The sequence below is a fragment of the Haplochromis burtoni genome, unplaced genomic scaffold (genome assembly GCF_018398535.1).
Source record: "Haplochromis burtoni strain Fernald_Lab_line unplaced genomic scaffold, NCSU_Asbu1 Contig_229, whole genome shotgun sequence".
Lineage (NCBI taxonomy): Eukaryota > Metazoa > Chordata > Actinopteri > Cichliformes > Cichlidae > Haplochromis > Haplochromis burtoni.
Window position 1 is genome coordinate 969,005 of NW_024582590.1, and position 18,699 is coordinate 987,703.

Below are 18,699 nucleotides of genomic sequence, written 5' to 3' on the forward strand. Positions count from 1 at the left end.
CCTTAGACTCGAGCTTGAGAAATTCAAGAAGCTCTGGGAAAAATGGGTTGTGTACTCCCTTTGTACTGAATAATTGAATATTTCCATGATGTATGAAGATGGAATTGTGTATGTCTCCTATGCTGACCGTAAGTTTTGTATTCTCATACTGTAAACTGACAAATAAAAAGTTGTAAAAAAAATAAAACAAAAGTGACTCATAAACACAGCATCTTGGGACTTTTGATGAACCCATTTGGTTACTTTGTTTAACTTCCTAAAATATTCTTGATGCTTCACGTTTGATTTACGCGTTCTGGACCAGCGGTAGGGGTGCACTCAGTTGCAGCCTTGTGGATCTGCTATGATGCAAAACGAGTAATAACAAGAACCCTTTGTGTGTGATTGTTGTGTGTTGGTTGACAGGCAAGAATAAAAACCTTGGCTGTGATCAGTCTGATCAATGAAAACTGTTCTTTGTGCGTGCAGAACATTCGGATGACCATCGTGTGTGAAGATCCAGATTGTTGGATTAGTCGCCTCCCTCTGACCTCCGACGCCTCTGCAGCAAACTGCTCTATCTACAGCCAAGGTGACTTTTTTTCTAATGCACGACAATAGGATATTTATTTTCTAGCTGCCTTCAAAATCAGAATCTGTGTATCAAACAGCAGAAAGCTGAGATCAAACACAACTGTGCATTTTATGCTGTCAGATTTCCAGTTGTTACTTCCTCCTGTTTGTTTTCAGGCGAGGACTTGTTCTGTAAGGTGATGAAAGAGCTTACGGCCGGTGAAAGGCTCGTGGCGTTCGTGTCTCCTGTTCCACTGGGCTCCTCCTCTCCGGTGGCCCAAGGCTCTCCTCCACTGAGCCTTGTCGCCCACAAACAACCTGTGGTGAAGGAGGAGCCGTCGTACCCGGCGGCGCTGCACTCAGAGATCCAGCTCCTCCCGCAGCAAGCTGGCATGGCAGCAATCTTGGCTACTGCTGTTGTCAATAGTGAGTGTTGTATTCAAATCGTATTCACGAAAAGAGCATTTTAAGTGGTTAAAAGTTCAGCTGGCTATTTGCAGAACAATACATATTTTCAATTAATTTCAAATGAGGCAAAAATGTATCAGATATATGCCATGTTAGAACTCGAGACCTCAAGGCTCAGTGTCCTGCAGGTTTTAGATCTCACCCTGGGTCAACACACCTGAATCAAATGATTCGTTTATTACCAGGCCTCTGGAGAACTTCAAACTGGTACCTGCAGCTGTTGTGATTTACTGAAATGTACTTTGTTATATAAATGTAATGTTCTCTTCAGTCACAAGATGGCACTGTAGCGCTTTTAAAACCAGCTGACAAGTTTGTGCCTTCCACTTTAAAGTTTCCCGTTGCTTCTGTGGGGACGTCTGACTGATGGTCAGATAATTCACAATCATCACACACCGGTAGATCTGGTGCCTCTGTGGCAGGAGACTTCTGAAGGCTTCTGTGGTGTGCACACACACCTGCCACTGTATTAGGTACACCTGGGTAGTACCGGGTTGGACCTCCTTTTTCCTTCAGACATGTGTGCAACAATGTGCTGGATTCCCTTTAGACTACAGATGTTTTTGTGGGAAAATCCCACTAAATCAGAGGTTCTGATACTTGAACTTCGGTAGGTTGATGTAACCATGGCTACATGCCTAAATCCATGAGGTTTCTGCCATGTGATTGGCCGACTAGATATTGGTGTGTTGACGAGCAGTTGAACTGGTTTAAATAATGAAGTGAGTACATTTGGAAATAGTCTATAGTAATTGAAAATGTATACATATCTCAAAACTGTAAACCACAAGTCTGTGAGATTACAGTTAGAGTACAATGAAAACTTTGTATAACTGTAGCAGGCAAACTTAACCTCATCCTTACTTTTGCTAATTAAACCAGCGCTTTTCAGGTTCTTGAACCAATATTTGTGTCTGTGTTTGACTGACTAGCTGGTGTGTACTTGTTTTTGCTGAACAGAGGACATTTTCCCATGTAAGGACTGTGGGATCTGGTACCGTAGTGAGAGGAACCTGCAGGCCCATCTTATGTACTATTGTGCCAGCCGTCAGAAGCAGCCAGCTGCAGCTTCCTCCCCTCCACAAGACAAACCCAAGGAGTCGTACCCCAATGAACGCATCTGCCCCTTCCCACAGTGCAACAAGAGCTGCCCCAGTGCCAGCTCACTCGAGATTCACATGCGCACACACAGTGGTGAGAGCAGTATTTATATCTATGCATAAAAGACAAAGGGTCAGAGCATCTGAGCCTGACTGTTATCCTTCTCCATCCTTCCACAGGCGAGCGTCCATTTGTCTGTCTCATCTGTCTGTCAGCATTCACCACTAAAGCGAACTGTGAGCGGCACCTTAAGGTCCATACGGACACCCTGAACGGGGTGTGTCACGGCTGCGGCTTCGTCTCCACCACGAGGGACATCCTCTACAGCCATCTGGTCACCAGCCACATGGTTTGCCAGCCTGGATCTCGCAGTGAGGTGTACTCTCCGGGGCCAGGTCTCCCTAAGCTACCCCTGTCCATCGGTAAGTCATTCCGTCATATTCTGTTATTTTTATTATTATCATTATTTATTCCCATTCTGTTATTTTTTATACTTGGATTACGTAGCAGTAACTTTAAAAGGTTCACTGCTGGAAAGCCGGCACGTTGGCCCTTTTTTGTCCTTTAATCCTCCTGAGATTGTTGGAAATTTTGGACATGTTTAATCTGAGTAATCTGAGATTTTGAATAAAATTTGAATAATCTATTCAAATGTAAGCGACTGTTTTAATTTACTAACCTTGACTCTCCTGTTAAGGTCTGAGTCCAGGAGACTCTGGTGTTGTGCTGAAGTGTCAAGTTTGTGGCCACAACGCTGACTCACCTGCTCAGCTCCAGCAACATGTACGAACTCACCTGGAAGTCAGGGTCCCAGCTGAAAGAAGCCCTACTCCTCGTCAGAGTACCCCATCGTCGGTCGACCACCCCCAACCGTCTCCCCAGGAGAAGGAACCCCTAGCTTCATCCAGTCCAGGCACAAACGGAGGCTCAGCCACTCCTCGAGACTGCAGTCCTGCTGATGACCAGATCATGGAGTTAAAGATCAAAGAGGAGCCTCATTCAGATTCAGACACAGAAGAGCAGAAAATGGAGATTAAGGAGGATGGAGAGGAGGAGGAGGAGGAGGAGATGGGTGGACAGGAGGTAGATCAAGAGGCAGGAAGGAACATAAAAGAGGCGCAAACGACCTCCTCCAGCCAAACATCGAACTCGCCGAAGAGTCCAGCTACAACAACAGTGAAGGCAGAACCCACTAGTCCCACCCCTGGTTCTAGCCCCGCCCATATGGGAGGTGCAGGCTCAGTTGTTCCAGGAGGAGCGCTGTTCCTGCCTCAGTACATGTTTAACCCCGAGGCAGCCATCTTGCCTCAGGCCTCGGAGATCCTGGCTAAAATGTCAGAGATGGTCCACAGTCGCCTAAAGCAGGGCCAGACGGTCGCCCAGAACAATGCCGCAGCCTTCTTTCCTTCTGGACCGACTGCACCCACGGCAACAGCCACTCCACCTCACAAAGGAGCTACCTGCTTCGAGTGCGATATCACCTTCAATAACATCAACAATTTCTATGCACACAAGAGGCTTTATTGCTCAAGCAGGCATCAAGGCGAAGGTGCATCCTCAGCCTCAGGCCCCGCATTGACTAGAGACACAGCCTCGGCCGCCGCGCCTTCTGCTGGGACACGCGGCTCATCTGCATCTCCTCAGGGCGGAGCATCAAGTAGGGCCGCCTCTGCCTCGCCGTCTGACTCCGAACCTCCTGCAGGAAGTGGAGCAGCAGAATCCAGGAGGGTGCTGGAGGTGAAGACTGAACCTCCAGCGGGGACAGAGGGAGTCCCGTCCTCTTCTGAAGGGGAAGGTGCTGGTACGAGTGTAGGAGGCGGAGGAGGCGGAGGAGGACGAGCAAGTGAAGGCAGCCAGAGTCCTGCTAGCGGTTCCACAGAGGACCTTGACGACGATCCCAACAGAACCTTCTGCGAAGCCTGCAACATCCGTTTCAGCCGTCACGACAACTACACTGTCCACAAACGTTTCTACTGTGCGTCGCGCCACGACCCGTCCAACCAGAGAGCCGTACACATGGCCAAGACCACTAACACAGCCGCCTTCATTCCGCAGCCCATCCGAACACGCAAAAGAAAGAAGATGTATGAGATTCACATGGCAAGAACCGAGGCGTTAGCTAACGCTGCCGCTGCAGCAGCAGCAGCGGCAGCCACTGCCGCCGCCTCTGCTCCATCCCCCTCGGTTCTGGGCTTGGTAGTAAAGCAGGAAGTCTCTCCCAGTGGTGCAGGTGGCTCAAGTCCCGAAGGAGATGGCCCAATCGACCTGAGCAAGAGGCCCCGTCTCAGAGAGGCTCCCCGGCACAGCGGCAGCAGCAGCGGCGGCGGCAGCAGCATTCTCCCAGCCCTGCCTCTCACCGACTACCACAAGTGCACAGCCTGCAGCATCAGTTTCAACAGTATTGAGAACTACCTGGCTCATAAAACATACTACTGCCCTGCCACCACCCTCCAACCCCACACTTTGGAGCAGCTTCACAGGCTCAAGAGATCAGCCTCCACCTCTCCAAAAAGCAGGCCTCAGCAGGAGCGTTCGGATCTCCTGCACCCTGTGGAGAATAAAGCTCACCCAGCTGAGTGGGTGGCCCAGGCTCAGGGCACGTCATCCAGTCCTCACACCTCTGCCTTACCCGCCTCGGATGCTGCATCTCCTTCGCATACAAATACCACACTTGCAGCCTCTCCAGGAGCTGGAGCCAAAAGCGTGGTCACGGCTTCTGCTCAGATGGTCTGCCCATACTGTCCCAACAGGCCCATCGCTGGTGACTTGATGGACCATTTCAAGACTACCCACGGGCTGGTCGTAACCATTCAGCCACCCCAGGAGACTCTGCCCCATCTGGGCAGAACAGCGAGCCGCAGCCCGAGCCTGAGTCCCAGGGATGGAGCCGCTGCAGCGACTTCAGCTACTCCAACCAACCAGGCCAGACTTGTCTCTCGAGTTCACAGAGACAGCATCAACGGGCAGGGTAGGAGTGGTACCGCTTCCCCTGTTTCGCCCCTGGTGAACGGCAGCCCCTCCGCCGGGGGCGGATCACCGTTAGCCAGTTCTCCTCTGCCTGTGTCTCCCCCAAGGGCTCCGTCTCTGACTTTGTCACCTGTGCCTGAGGTCCTGAGGGAGAAGCTGGGATCGTCACACGTTCCGGACAAGGCCGCCCAGACCGTGGCCTCCCACATCCCTGTACCCAGCGTCAGTCCTAAAACCACCCCAGTCATCTCCCCTGTGCAGAACGGTAACTCGCGCTTCTGTCGGCTGTGCAACATCAAGTTCAGCAGCCTCTCCACGTTCATAGCTCACAAGAAATACTACTGCTCTTCCCACAGTGCCGAACACGTTAAGTGAGCTAAGACACTTTTGATCTTTCCCTTCCCTTTCATCTTTCTGAGCGGAAGTTTTCCTTCACTAAGTTTTAAATGGCTCAGAGGGTCCTCCTCCTCCCCCGCCAGTGTCCCACATAGGTGCCAAAACGGTGCTCGGCTGGCATCACCACGAATGACAGTGAATGACTGTTACTCACCTGGCAAGGCCTGATGCCTGGCTCCTCCAGAGCAGAATTCCCAGGTGGTGTTACTCACATACAGAAACTGAAATTCCTCCTTTGGGTCAATGTGTGTAGTACACTAAGAGCTGAGACACATGCTACCTGCACACTGGTGTGCCCTCGTCCCGAAGATCACTCTTTGTACACCAGTCGCTGATTCAACACTTACCACACCCTCGCCTCACAGTAGTGTTATTATGGGACGCTAAATAGATGTATGTCAGCAAAACCTTTTTTCTGTCTCTGAACTGAGCTTTTCATGGCAGTAATTCCATTCTGACTGATGATGATGATGATGATAGTGCATCTCCAGTGTTTCCCCGCCCCCTGAGCTCTTTTACGTTCCCAGACCTAAACGGAGGAATCATTTCTCTTGTGTGGAAAAAAAAAGACTTGATCATTGTTGATGTTTTTATTATCTGTGCATAGTGTATGATGTCTGAAAAGAAAAGAATTCTATGCTTTTGGGTTCAACACTGGCTCTTTTCTGCTTACTAGAGAAGCTGAGGCATTTTAGCTGACACACAGATATGTGCTATCATGATGTTACTTATTACTGAAGGATAATATTTCAAAATGGGACTTTTTTTTCCTTTCATACACACAAATTTTTATTTTCTCTGTAAAAAAAATGCAAGGAAGAAGAAAAAAGATGTGAAATATTTATCTTTTAGTCATCACTGATTTCATGTCAACAGAAAACTACCTACTTAGTGTCCGAGAGTATTTGTATTTTTTATTTGTATATTTTTCATACTGGTGGAAAGAACTGTTTGGATCTGGGTGTGTTGAAGTGAATTTTCTAAGTGTAGATATGTAATATCTTTTCACAGTAATCACTGGGATCACACTGAACTTTATCATGTTAGTATTTCTCGTTCTGTTAATGTGGGCTGTAATCGATGCCGTCTGAAAACCAGCACAGCTTTTCTTTTTTTGTCTTTCTGTTTTTAACCCCACGATTCGTGCAGAACAGCTGTTTGTTTCCAGACCGTCACGTCCGAACATTGAAGGGAGCTCGTTGGACGCTGCTGCGTTCACACTTTGGTGAGAGTGACGAAGCTTTCCACATTTTTAGGTTACACGAAAATCCACATTTTCAGTAAGACGTTTGTCTTCAGATACACACACACACACAGCTTTAATTATTTGTTGCAAACTTCACTCTCATACTAAGGCATATTTATTATTACGATTGTACTTCTCTCCGGCAATGAAGGCAAAACAGTGAACAGTCACATGTTGGTGTAAGACCTCACAAAAGAAAAGTAAGCACATATAACCATATGTTGTGGCTGTGGTGTGTGTATGTGTCTCATTTGTGCACAGACACACCAGATGTTCCCGTGCTGCTGTTGCAGTTGCAATACAGTGTTACCTAGAACTGTGAATTACTTTTTATTTTTCCGACTTTGATGCAAACTAACCTGTAGATGCCGAGGGGTAAAAATCTGCATCTACATCACAGCGTTTATTTCCCCCCCCCCCCCCCAGCATCTCTCAGGATTTTAGCTCTTTTCATTGTGAGCCATTAAAACCGACTCAGACTTTCAAGCGACACTAAAAGTACAGTTTTAAATAGCAGACTGTTAACTAACCCCACCGCCAGGTCTTCAAGAAACAAATCTAAATGTAAAGTAATAGAGCTAAAATCATCCCTGGTTTTCACAGACTCCTTAAATATTCAGCCAAATTTCACTTTACTTTTTTGACAGTGTGAGTTGTCCATCTTTATATACAGTCTGTCTTGTGATCCTGACGTCCACGCATTAAGTATTTTTTTAAGATGCAGCTTTCGGCCCCTCGCAGACGGTTCCAGATGACTGAAAATGGGCCTCATTCAGAAATTCAGGAGCCATTTAATGTCACGATCCCCCGTGTTTACATGGTTTTCTTCATGACTTTAAGCTTGTGGTTATTTTGCCAACTTGTTGGTTTGGCATGCTCTTAACAGCACTTGGATTGTGTTTTTGCATTTAACGCAGACACAAGTCCACGTATGTGGAACTAAAGCAGTAGTAGAATTTGGACCTGGTCCGATTGATTGGTGTCCCGGGAGCTGCAAAGATGTTAATGGAACAGGTGTAATATCACCAAGAAAGCTTTTTGTGCGTCCATCCACACTGAAGGGGTTTTTCTGCAGGGAAGCAGTGGATCACCTGGTTTTAAGAATCTTCAGCTGTTTACAAATTCAGGGGGAAAACGTGCACCTAACCACACCCTGGGGGTGTAAAGGGGCTAAAGGAGCATCATATTGGGGGTCAGAGGTCACTGGAAAATTCTCATAAGTAACCTTTAAAGATGTAAGAAACAAGGCAAAGCAGTTATTTACTTCCTGCAGTCACAGCAAGATTAGAAAACTAAAAGCAGAACCCTTTTTTATGCTGTGTTCTTCTTCAGAATCTCCTCAGAAACTTTTTTTTTGCCTCTAAATATCCACATTTTTGTAGTTGGTCTCTGTTTTTTTAAAGATGTTGTTTCAGAGACACTGGACCAAAACAGTAACATAACACAGTGTAGAACAAAATGATCGACCAGCGCAGTTTTAAAGGATACGTATACCGACTCGGTGGTTTCCATACTTAAGATTATATCATATAGATAAATTTTTCATAATTCCAGTTCTTTTTAAATTTAGGAGACATTACCTGTTCCTGTTTAGCTTGGAGCACCAGTGCACCAGACTCATCACACTGCTGTGGTCTTAAAAGTAAATGGCCTGCATTTGTATAGCGCATTCACACACAGGCAACGGTTACATTGTAGCCACAGCTGCCCTGGGGCGCACTGACAGAGGCGAGGCTGCCGGACACTGGCGCCACCGGGCCCTCTGACCACCACCAGTAGGCAAACACGGGGTTAGTATCTTGCCCAAGGATATTTGGCATGCAGCCAGGAGGCAGCCTGGCATCAAACCACCGACCTTCTGATTAGTGGCTGACCTGCTCTGCCACCTGAGCTACAGCCACCCCGAAGTAGAGAGAAGAACATGCCGTGAGCCACTTTTTCACTGCAGGAACTTTGCAGGAACCTTTGGAGGAGCTCAGGGTGTTTTCACTGTTGGGACTAGGGTCTAAGTTCTAGGGGTTTTGTTTGTTTTTTTAAACTCTGAAAGTCCCTGTTCAGGAGGTAGCCCCACCCCAAAAAATTCCTGAGCTTTTTTGGGGGTTGGGTAGTTGCTTTCTGAACTTTTCTGATTGGTCAACTATTCCTAACATTTTAAGCTAGTCTATGTCAGCATCTGCAAAAGCTTTTAAAATCATTTTGCTTTCATTTTGGTCGAGCATTTCTCGGCTCATGCCTTCAGTGACTGTTTGCAAAGTTGTAAATCACGAGCAACAGCAGTATCGTTGAATCTCTTCAACGCTGACTGCTGTTATGCAGTCCCCTGTCCCTCACATTACATGCCATTGTCGTCTGCGTCGTTGTATAATCTGCAGCTTGGGGAATGACGTGTAAAAGCTTCCTTGCGTCCATGCAGAGGCCTGACTTTCTTAATCGTCACAGGTCCTCACACCACAGTGGAAATGCAGAAACCCAATGATCTAATGGACCTTTTAGTTCCTTGAAAGACGTTCCTGGCACCAAAGGTTTTTGGTAGCTGCAGTCATGTCACCTAGTTACAAATGGAGGAACTGAGTGCTGAGAAACCACCCTTAGATCTTGCCGCCTTTTCGTTGCACTGTAGTATAAAAACGTGCTGAATGTTTTAGTTTTAGCTGCTTTTTTTTTTTTTTTTGGTAACGTATTTATGTTTTACGGCACTTTTTCCCGTCCAGAATGCATCCTAGCTCTACCTTGAAGGACGTTTCTGAAAGATTTTAAACCTTGAATAAAACCTTTCTTTGTTTAATTGTAAACCTTTTTTTAATGATTTCTTTGATGTCTGTAACGGAGAAAATCACAATGAATGTCAACACTTTTATGTCCATGTTTTTCATTTCAGTTCCACTACACTCATCCAAACTATGCATGGGAAATAAAAAAAAGTTCTGAGAGACACTGATGAGAAGTGTGGCTGTATTTCTCTCTTTGGTGTGATTGCATTTCTTCGACTTTTAGGGGCAGCTTTAGTAGTTGCTTGTGTAAATCACAAAGGTTCTACTTTGCAGGTTCTGTTTAACAGTTTGTTAATTTCACATAAAATATAGTATTTGTATATAAAGCAGAGTAATTCTGCCCACTAAGAAGATGCCCTCTAGTGGAGGGTATCACAAAAAGCAGCCTGAAGCCATAGTAGGGCGTGATAGAATCTGTCAATGATTTTGTTTATGTGAGTGATGGGTCTGTGTTTGACCTGACCACCTTAATAAAACTGTTTTCCAATACTGATCAATTGAAGTGCTTATTAATAGAACTTAAATTACAGGCATTGACTCTGGTGGGACTCGAACCCACAACCTTTGAATTCCTTCGTCTGTTCTTTGCTAGAAGTCCAACGCGCTATCCATTGCGCCACAGAGCCCTTTGAAGCTCAGCTTGTCATTTAAATGTTTATCTATTGATTGATTACTTTGAGGTATGAATGGCCGAGCAGGTACGGGTTGAAAATTCATATTTGAAACATAAGGCCCGTCCTTATGTTTTCAAATCTCTTTTTTAAAAAATCCAGCACCAACATAATGTTAATGTTTGGGGTTTTTTATGTTATGTTTGTTGTGTGTAACTGTGTGTGAGCAGGTGAGAAGCAGCTGCTCGCTCAAGACACCCTCTAGTGGAGATGATCCCAAACAGCAGCCTGCAGCCACAGAAGGGCATGATAGAATCTGACAGTGAAGCACAGTTGAACTTGTTTTTAAACCTTAAATATACATCTCAAGTTCTCCAGAATCAGAGTGTGATGTTCACAGATGGCTGTCCTCCATGATGCTCTGCTCCAGTGTAAATGACTGCGGCTTATGTTTTTCCTTTTCATGCATAAATGGAGTACAAAAATGACATGAAACTGGAACGTGTGTTTTTGATTCAAAATGCTTGCTTGGGAAACTTTGAGAAAAACTTTTTGTAGAGTTTTACTCTGTGTTAGAGATGAGTCAATATGATGAATTCATTAGATAACTGAGATTAAGATAGTCAACACCCCTGCTGATGCATTAGATTCTCCACATATAAACTGGACATAGAAACAAATCATAAGGGGTCCCTGGATGATCTAAAAGTAGATGCAGTCATATGTTTTTCTGAAAATGTGTAAAAGTTTTAAAACACAACTCCTGATTTACATGTAAAATACATATTTACTGTTAGTGGTTAACTAAGCTGACTAATTGAAATTAAAAAGGAAGCTCAGTGACTGTACCACATATCTTCAGCAGTGCCAAGTGAAACAGCTACATGAGTCACATGTCAGGTGTATAACATGATTGGCTGTTCACAAGGCTGCAGGCAGATCTAAAGAGGGTGAGTTAGACAGTATTGGTAAGGCACTTTCACATCACTGAACCAATGAAGTGCTAATTAATAGAAATTGACTCAAGTGGGACTCGAACCCACAACCTTTGACTTACTTCCTCTTTGCTCTTCTAAAACTCCAACGCGCTCTCCATTGCACCACAGAGCCCTGAGTGGAAGCAAAAGATCAAGATTTCACAGCCAGTGCAGGTGGACTCATGTTAGCAAACATGGACGTGTGCAGGTCTGTGGCCTCGAGGGCAGATCTACCCTAAAATTATTAAATTAAAATAAGGTGGCATTAACACTTTGAGCTCAGCAACAATTAAAATTAAATATAAGTTTTTACAGTAAAACAATATATAACGACTAGGAGTTTATGTTTTTTCGTGTGATTTCGGATCACTTGTGTCAACACAGTATGTCAGTGAAAAAATAACTGCAAATTCAGACATGTGAGGTTGAGCTGAAAAGAATGATACCAAACAAGGCAAGGTAAAACAAAATACGATGAAATGAAATAAAATAAAACCATCTGAAGATGAAATACAAATGTAAGATTAAATTTAGAATGGCCAATTATATTTTAGACCTCACAGGGTTAACCCAACAAATCATCAAACATTACGTTTACATTTTTGTTCCTGACAGCCACCACACGTTGTGCAGCTTTCTGGATTTTATACTTCCTGGCAAGGGTGTAGATTTGGTTTTGGCGTTGGTGGGGACGGATGACTCAACCACCGACCTCTGCCCCGTTTCTTTTTTTTTCCTTTTTGTCTTTGCTTCTTGATTAAAAAAAAGGAGAATTATACTTGCCTACACATGCTATTCTACATGCTTTTAAGGCATTTAAAATTACAATTCATAGTTTTATATGTGAATTATATAATGTTAAATTACTATTAAACAAATGACTGACTAAGTATTTCAGGCTTTAGTTTACTTCAGCCATATTCCATATAAATCAGGTATCATACAAAAATAAAAATAGCTTCAAATACAGTCGTGACAATAAAAGAATATGACTTGAAGGACTTAACAACATTACTTCAATTACATTACACCAACATCTCTGACACATTAGCACTAAGGAAACACTGAGTGACCTGCTGGTTTTTGTCCATAAAACTACTCGTCTAAGATTACCACAAAGTAAAAGATCTCTCAGCAAAATTATGTAACATTTTAGGCACTATTGCCCCGATCAACTCAGTGAGCTGGGATTTTTTATTCTCAACATGAGCTACTGTTACAGCAACAGACACGGACTACTGGTGTCCCACAACAACTCAATGTCCACTATGTGAAGGAGCCAAACACATGCCTGCTCCTCTCGTTAACTGAGATAAACTGCTGGCATATTGGTTTTACATCAGTGTCTCCTGGTGGACACACAGCAGCATTGTTTAAATTTGAGTCATTGTTGACCTTAGCCATGTTTTTGGTCTTCTGAGAGCACTGAAGCTTCTTTCAGAGCTTTCTGAGCTACAACATGGCAGAGCTGCCTCTGTCACCTGATGAATAACAATGAGACATTCCACATACATGCAGTCACACATGTGCTTCAAATACAGTCATGAACCATCAAGTCATCCTCCAATTCCACCTGTGATCTTGTGTCACCATTACTCTCTGAGCTTTGTGTTGGTTCTTCTGTCACCTGACAAATAGGACATACATGACAATAAGAATAAAATGTGGAGCTGCTTCAGTGTTTCTGTCACTTTGTGCAGATCTTGACTCATCAGTAATGTTTGTAGGCTGAGTGCATTTTTAAAACAATTTGTGCAAACTGCACTACAAGGTGGGATATTTGCAAAATCATGACGACCTCATGATATATTGTCTCAAAAATGAACCCTATGAATATGTCAGTACCATTAGGATGAAATTATTGTGTCACCAACATTTTAACGTTACACATATAATTCTAACAGCCTCTGTAAACTAATATCCGAGGCTGCCGTTTTCTCTGACACTTTCAATCAAAATTAGAAATGCTGCTCTGAGACTGAGAGAACTAATAGTGCTGCATGTGGTGCAGTTAGTTTCCAAAATACTTTTTCCATGCCAGCCTAAGAAAATTTCTCTAGATCCGCCCCTGCACAGAGCTGGATTAATCGGCTGTAAGAGGAGAAGAGCTTCAACGTCATGTTCCTGAAATGAAACTGAGGGTTTATCAGACCAACAGGTGGCTGCAGACAAGTGTCTCTGTCAGTCAGAGAGACTTTCTCAGCAAAGCCTCTACAGAACAGCGGTGAGTGCAGCAGATTCAATTTAAGGATTGAAAATTCAGCAATGATGCAAAATTCAAGTTTATTATTCTGTGCTGTGTCTTGTCAAATTAAACTCTCAGTTGCTGTCAAAAGCAAAGGTGGGAAAATTATAAAAAATTAGAATTTTGTACAATTTTCAGGTATCTGTACTTGACTTGAGTGTTTTTTGATGCGTGCCGCAAACACCGGAACAACTGCAGGTGTCCATAAGTTACGGTATTTCAGCATCGAGCTACTGAAGAAGAGTGCACATGAGGGAATTACTTTCTTTTTAAGTGGCAGGTAATTTCAAATACAACGTTTCTATTGTAAGAAGTGTCACCTGGCAGTTTGCTGCCTTCCGTTGTGTGATTGGCAGAGGAGCTTTAAAAAGGTAGTGGGTGTGTGAGGTGAGGTCAGCTCTCCTCTGTGGGAATGATTTTCAATAAGACACTTTTGCTGTTTGATTCAGATTATTTAGTATTGTAGCTGCTCATGTTTAATTAGTCTGTTTAACATTTGTATTGTATCCCATCAGTTATAATTGTTCTTGCACAGCTCTCTTTATCCAACGTCTTTTATCACAACAGTGGTCACAAACTGTGTGGTTTTTCCGAACAGTAACACCTGGCGCTAATTGTATCTACCTTAAATACATTCCCAGAAACACACCAAACTGTAAAACACAAAAGGTGACCCCTATTTGTACACATAAGGTAACAACACAAAAAAATGGCCCCTACAGGTCCAGCTGCTGTATTTCACAGAGAGAGAAAAGAAAGAGAACTAACTTCTTTCAGAGATGGAGAAAGAAGAAGAGAGGTAGATTTAAAGGGAAGGACTGCTCAGTGAGGTTTGATTAACTGGAAATTTAAAGCTTACATGTAAGTCCTCATGTTTTTAAATCAGATATTGTGTCAAGTCATGATAAATAGGTTTGTTCCTCAGCAGACAGTTCCCCCGCGACGTCGGCGGCAGACTCGGTCCCGCAGTCTGAGCCTCTCCCGCCAGTATTGGTAGTAGTGGTGGCGCCCACTCCGCCAGAGGCCACTGTCATGCCTCTGCAGTGGCCTGGAAGGTCTCCAGGAAGACCTGGGGATTGTCCCCTTCCCCCATCCTGTGCATCGGCACCGTCAGTTGAAAGGGGGTGCAGCGACACGGCAGCCCAGACCAGCTGTGAGGTGTGGTTCCTCCCCTAGGAACCACACCTCACAGCGTGAGACTCCCCAAAAGTTGATTCTGTTCATCTGGACGTTTTCAGTGGGAGAAACGTTTCGTCACTCATCCAAGTGACTGAAACCAGCCCACTGAAGGAACAATGGGCTGGGAGGTCAGTTCCTTCATCATTATTATGATGATCGTTAAAATGCAAATTCTCGTGACTATTAGTCAACAACCACTGGTCAATGGCCATGAGTCCCATTCACAGAGAGTTGGGGAACGGCTGCAATCACAGCATTGTAAGATCATGACAGATGTACCCTTAGGCCCCTCCTCGATTTAGAGATGGTCGTTCCCTGTTCGTATAAATGGCCTCCTGGACTCTGACAACAGTACTTAAACTTTTACTAGATTACTTTTTTTTAACAGCAGTATTTGTACTTCTACTTCTACTTCCAAAATTAGAGGTGAATAGGAGGAAGAAAACCTAACAAAGAAATCAAGTAAATTCTAGCCTCCACACATTGTCTGACTTTTGTGAGCTGAATTATTGAACGATAATGCAGTTACAGTTTTTCCTTTCTCTCCATTTATCCTCCCAGTGTGGACATGTCTGCTGCCAGCTGTCTGCTGTCTGAGGACCAGTTTCTGTGCTGCATTTGTCTGGAAGTGTTCACAGATCCAGTCAGTACACCATGTGGACACAACTTCTGCAAGAACTGCATCACTCAGCACTGGAACAGCAGTCCTCTGTGTCAGTGCCCCATCTGTAAAAGGAAGTACTACACAAGACCCGAGCTCCATGTCAATACTTTCATCTCTGAGATGGCTGCTCAGTTCAAGCTGTCAGCTCAGCAGGAAGCCAGCAGCAGCACGAGGAGATCAGAGCAACAGTCTGCTAAACCAGGAGAAGTTCTCTGTGATGTTTGTACTGGGACCAAACTGAAGGCTCTGAAGTCCTGTCTGGTGTGTCTGACCTCCTACTGTGAGACTCACCTGCAGCCTCATCAGACTGTTTCAGGCCTAAAGAGACATCAGCTGATCGACCCTGTTAAGAGCCTGGAACGAAGGATATGTTCAAAACACGATAAACCGCTGGAGATGTTCTGCAAGACCGATCAGATGTGTGTCTGTGTTGTGTGCTCTGTTTCAGACCACAAGTGCCATGATGTTGTTCCTCTGAAAGAGGAATACAAAGTGAAGAAGGCAGGGCTGGTGAAGACACAGGCTGAAATTCAAGGAATGATCCTGAAGAGACTGGAGAAGATTCAAGAGGTTAAACGTTCTGTGCAGCTCAGTAAGGAAGAGGCAGACAGAGAGCTGGAGGGGGGTGTTCAGTTCTTTGTTGATTTGATGGAGTCTATAGAGAGAGGCCTGAATGAGCTGACAGAGGCGGTCAAAGAGAAGCAGAGAACAGCAGAGAAACAGGCTGCAGACGTCATCAAGGAGCTCGAGCAGGAAATCTTTGAGCTGACGAAGAGAAGCTCTGAGATGGAGCAACTCTCAAGCTCAGAAGACCACCTCCAGTTCATCCACAACTTCTCTTCTGTGAAAGCTGTTCCACCCACTAAAGACTGGACCAACACCAGTATCCATCCACCTTCATATGAAGGGATGGTGGTGAGAGCTGTGAGTCAGGTGGAGAAGAAGCTAAATGACCAGATGAAGAGTCTGTTTGAGGACGAGCTGAAGAGAGTCCAGTGGTACAGATGTTATGCCATGCTTGATCCTGATACGGTTCACCCCAGACCCCCCCAGTATAAAGGGAATGATTGTAGATGTGTGTTATCAAATCTGGGTTACTCTTCTGGAAGATTTTATTTTGAGGTCAAGGTTGACAAGTGGTCTACGTGGACTTTAGGAGTGACCAGGAAGGATAATGTGAAAGGACAAGTCCAGCTGAGTTCTAGCAACGGTTTCTGGACTTTATGTTTGTGCTCTGATGGGTATGTAGTTTCCACGGAGCCGGCAGTCCACCTGTCCCTGAGGTCGAAGCCTGTGAAGGTGGGCGTGTACGTCCACTACGACGAGGGTCTGGTCTGCTTTTATGACGTCAGCACTGCAGCTCTTATCTACTCCTTCTCTGACTGCTCCTTCACTGAGAAGCTCTACCTGTTCTTCAGTCCCTGTTCCAATGATGGTAATAACATCCACACTGGTGGGTTCGGCTGCGTAATACAATAACCAGAATGATAATGATGTGCACACCTTTTTCATATTTATCAACTTTTTTCAAGATTTTGTGTCATAATCTTTTTTTATGATGTACAAGCAGTTCCTTTAAGCTCCTAAGACCCAAACTCCATCATGGCATTAATTTTGAATTTCTCTTTGCTATTTAGGGTGATTGGGACCTGATGAATGTAAAATAAAGAATTACGTGATTTTTTTCTTTTAGCCTGCTTTTTGTTTTTGAGGAAAATGAGATCCACATATGAGGACATTTAAATTTTGATAGAACAGTTGCAGTATCACGGCCTCGTAAGTGGACATCTGGCCCTTGTAGAGCAAAATAAGGTATTTTGAATGGTAAATGGTAAATGGCCTGTATTTGTATAATTCAATTCAGTTCAGTTTTATTTATATGGCGCCAAATCACAACAAAAGTCGCCTCAAGGCACTTTACTTAGTCCCTAAGGACCCCAAAGCGCTTTACATATCCAGTCATCCACCCATTCACACACTGGTGATGGCAGCTACATTGTAGCCACAGCTGCCCTGGGGCACACTGACAGAGGCGAGGCTGCCGGACACTGGCGCCACCGGACCCTAGACGACCCAAAATGTGATGTCCACATATGTAGACACCAGGTCCTAGGAAGTTAAAACTGTTTAAACATCACAGAAAAGGGAAAAGTGGAAAAAATATGGATTCTTTGTGTGTGTGCGTGTAAATAATCGACTATATGTGGTGTGTCCTGGGTCATGAAGCCAGAGTTTTGAATTTCTGTAGAATCTGAATCTTTGATTATTATTCTATGTTCTGTTTGGTTCTTAGTTTATTATTTACTTAATTGTCCCATCCTGTTCATGTATATGTTGAGGTTTGTGATCTGGGAGAAGCAAATAAAAAGAATTGCTTTGTTTCAGCAACTCTTGATGAAGTTTCTTGTACTCAATAACTGCAAATAAAATGTCCTTTTGCAAGGGAAGAAGTTGTAAGGAAGTCTGTTTGCAGCACTTCTGTTCCAGCCGTCACAGATAAATAAATTCAGTGGCGATAGAGAAATGGAACTGGAAGCACAAAAATGGTTAAGCTACAAACCAGAACACAAATAACATTTGCCAGCATCCACAGCATCCTCTGAACTGGCACATTACAAACACTAAAGGAAAAGCAAACTGTCAGAAACTTTGCTCCAAAGTGCTTTAAAATGGTTTTTATGACAAGTTTGTGTTTTTCTGAAAATGTGTACAATTAAAATTTTATAAAAGTCATGATAGTTTTATTTGACTGTTAGTTTTGATTATGTACAGTGCTGAGGAACTTTATCAGACCAAATGTTTTTAAATCGGCCAAAAAAAAAAACTGTTTAAAAGAAGAAAACTGTTTGGCAAATAAACAGAATTCACATTTTTATACTAAAATCTGAGCCATCACTCACCGTACAGCCTTATCATTTTTGTAGAAGTAGATGGGTTCTTTGGCCAGCTGAATGACCATGAACCTAAAAGTATTTCATGTATTTAATTGTAAACATTGTTTTGTCTTTGTTGCTGTTGTGTCATTTTTCCTTTCACATATTGTCCTATAAAAGCAACGCGGTGGTGATGTCAGGAGGATTGGTTATCCACAGGAACACCACACACTTGACCATCAGTTGATCAAAAGGAAGAAGACGTTCAATGAACGCAAAGGTGTGCCAAAGACTCACAGGATTTATCTGTACAGTGAACTTCAGATGACCACCAACACTGGCATACACATTCCCAGTGTGTATCAGTGTTGTTGAAGTGTGAAGATGTGGTTCAAGGGTCAATATTTACCAATAAACGTAAACAATGAATTTTAATCAAAGAATCATGTTGTCATAAAACCTTGAGGCAGACATATTTGTAAGGAGAAAGGATTTCTTCATGTTTTGAGGAAGTGCTGAAGACTGAAGTGACAACACGTTCTCACTCCCAACTCGTCAAACGTGTGACGCATGGTCAGGCTCCCTCTGCTGCACTTATGGGCGCGCAGGGACCCCCTCGCGTGGGGAATTGACGTGAAGGGTCCTCCGA

General features: G+C 44.1%; 2 protein-coding genes and 1 non-coding gene across 4 annotated transcripts in view; 2 read left to right on the top strand and 1 right to left on the bottom strand.

Moving 5' to 3' along the window:
- The window catches only part of zfpm1 (zinc finger protein, FOG family member 1), a 104,683-nt gene extending 98,102 nt beyond the window's left edge, over positions 1–6,581 (top strand). For both annotated transcript variants that reach the window (XM_005937468.2, XM_005937469.2), the window contains 5 exons: positions 469–571; positions 730–978; positions 1,981–2,214; positions 2,301–2,543; positions 2,819–6,581. In XM_005937468.2, the coding sequence (XP_005937530.1) occupies positions 469–571; positions 730–978; positions 1,981–2,214; positions 2,301–2,543; positions 2,819–5,463 (3,474 nt within the window). In that variant the 3' untranslated portion in view covers positions 5,464–6,581. The remainder of the gene's footprint in view (positions 1–468; positions 572–729; positions 979–1,980; positions 2,215–2,300; positions 2,544–2,818) is intronic.
- Positions 6,582–10,035: 3,454 nt separating this feature from the next.
- trnar-ucu lies at positions 10,036–10,127 on the bottom strand. Its single transcript is given in 2 exon segments — positions 10,036–10,071; positions 10,091–10,127. It is a non-coding gene; the product is annotated as a tRNA-Arg (tRNA).
- A 3,130-nt stretch (positions 10,128–13,257) lies between these two features.
- Positions 13,258–17,041, top strand: LOC102297534 (E3 ubiquitin/ISG15 ligase TRIM25). The gene is made up of 2 exons (XM_005937471.2): positions 13,258–13,313; positions 15,075–17,041. The coding sequence occupies exon 2, from the start codon at positions 15,082–15,084 to the stop codon at positions 16,654–16,656; it is 1,575 nt and encodes a 524-aa protein (XP_005937533.1). The 5' UTR covers positions 13,258–13,313; positions 15,075–15,081; the 3' UTR covers positions 16,657–17,041.
- The last annotated feature ends 1,658 nt before the right edge of the window (positions 17,042–18,699 follow it).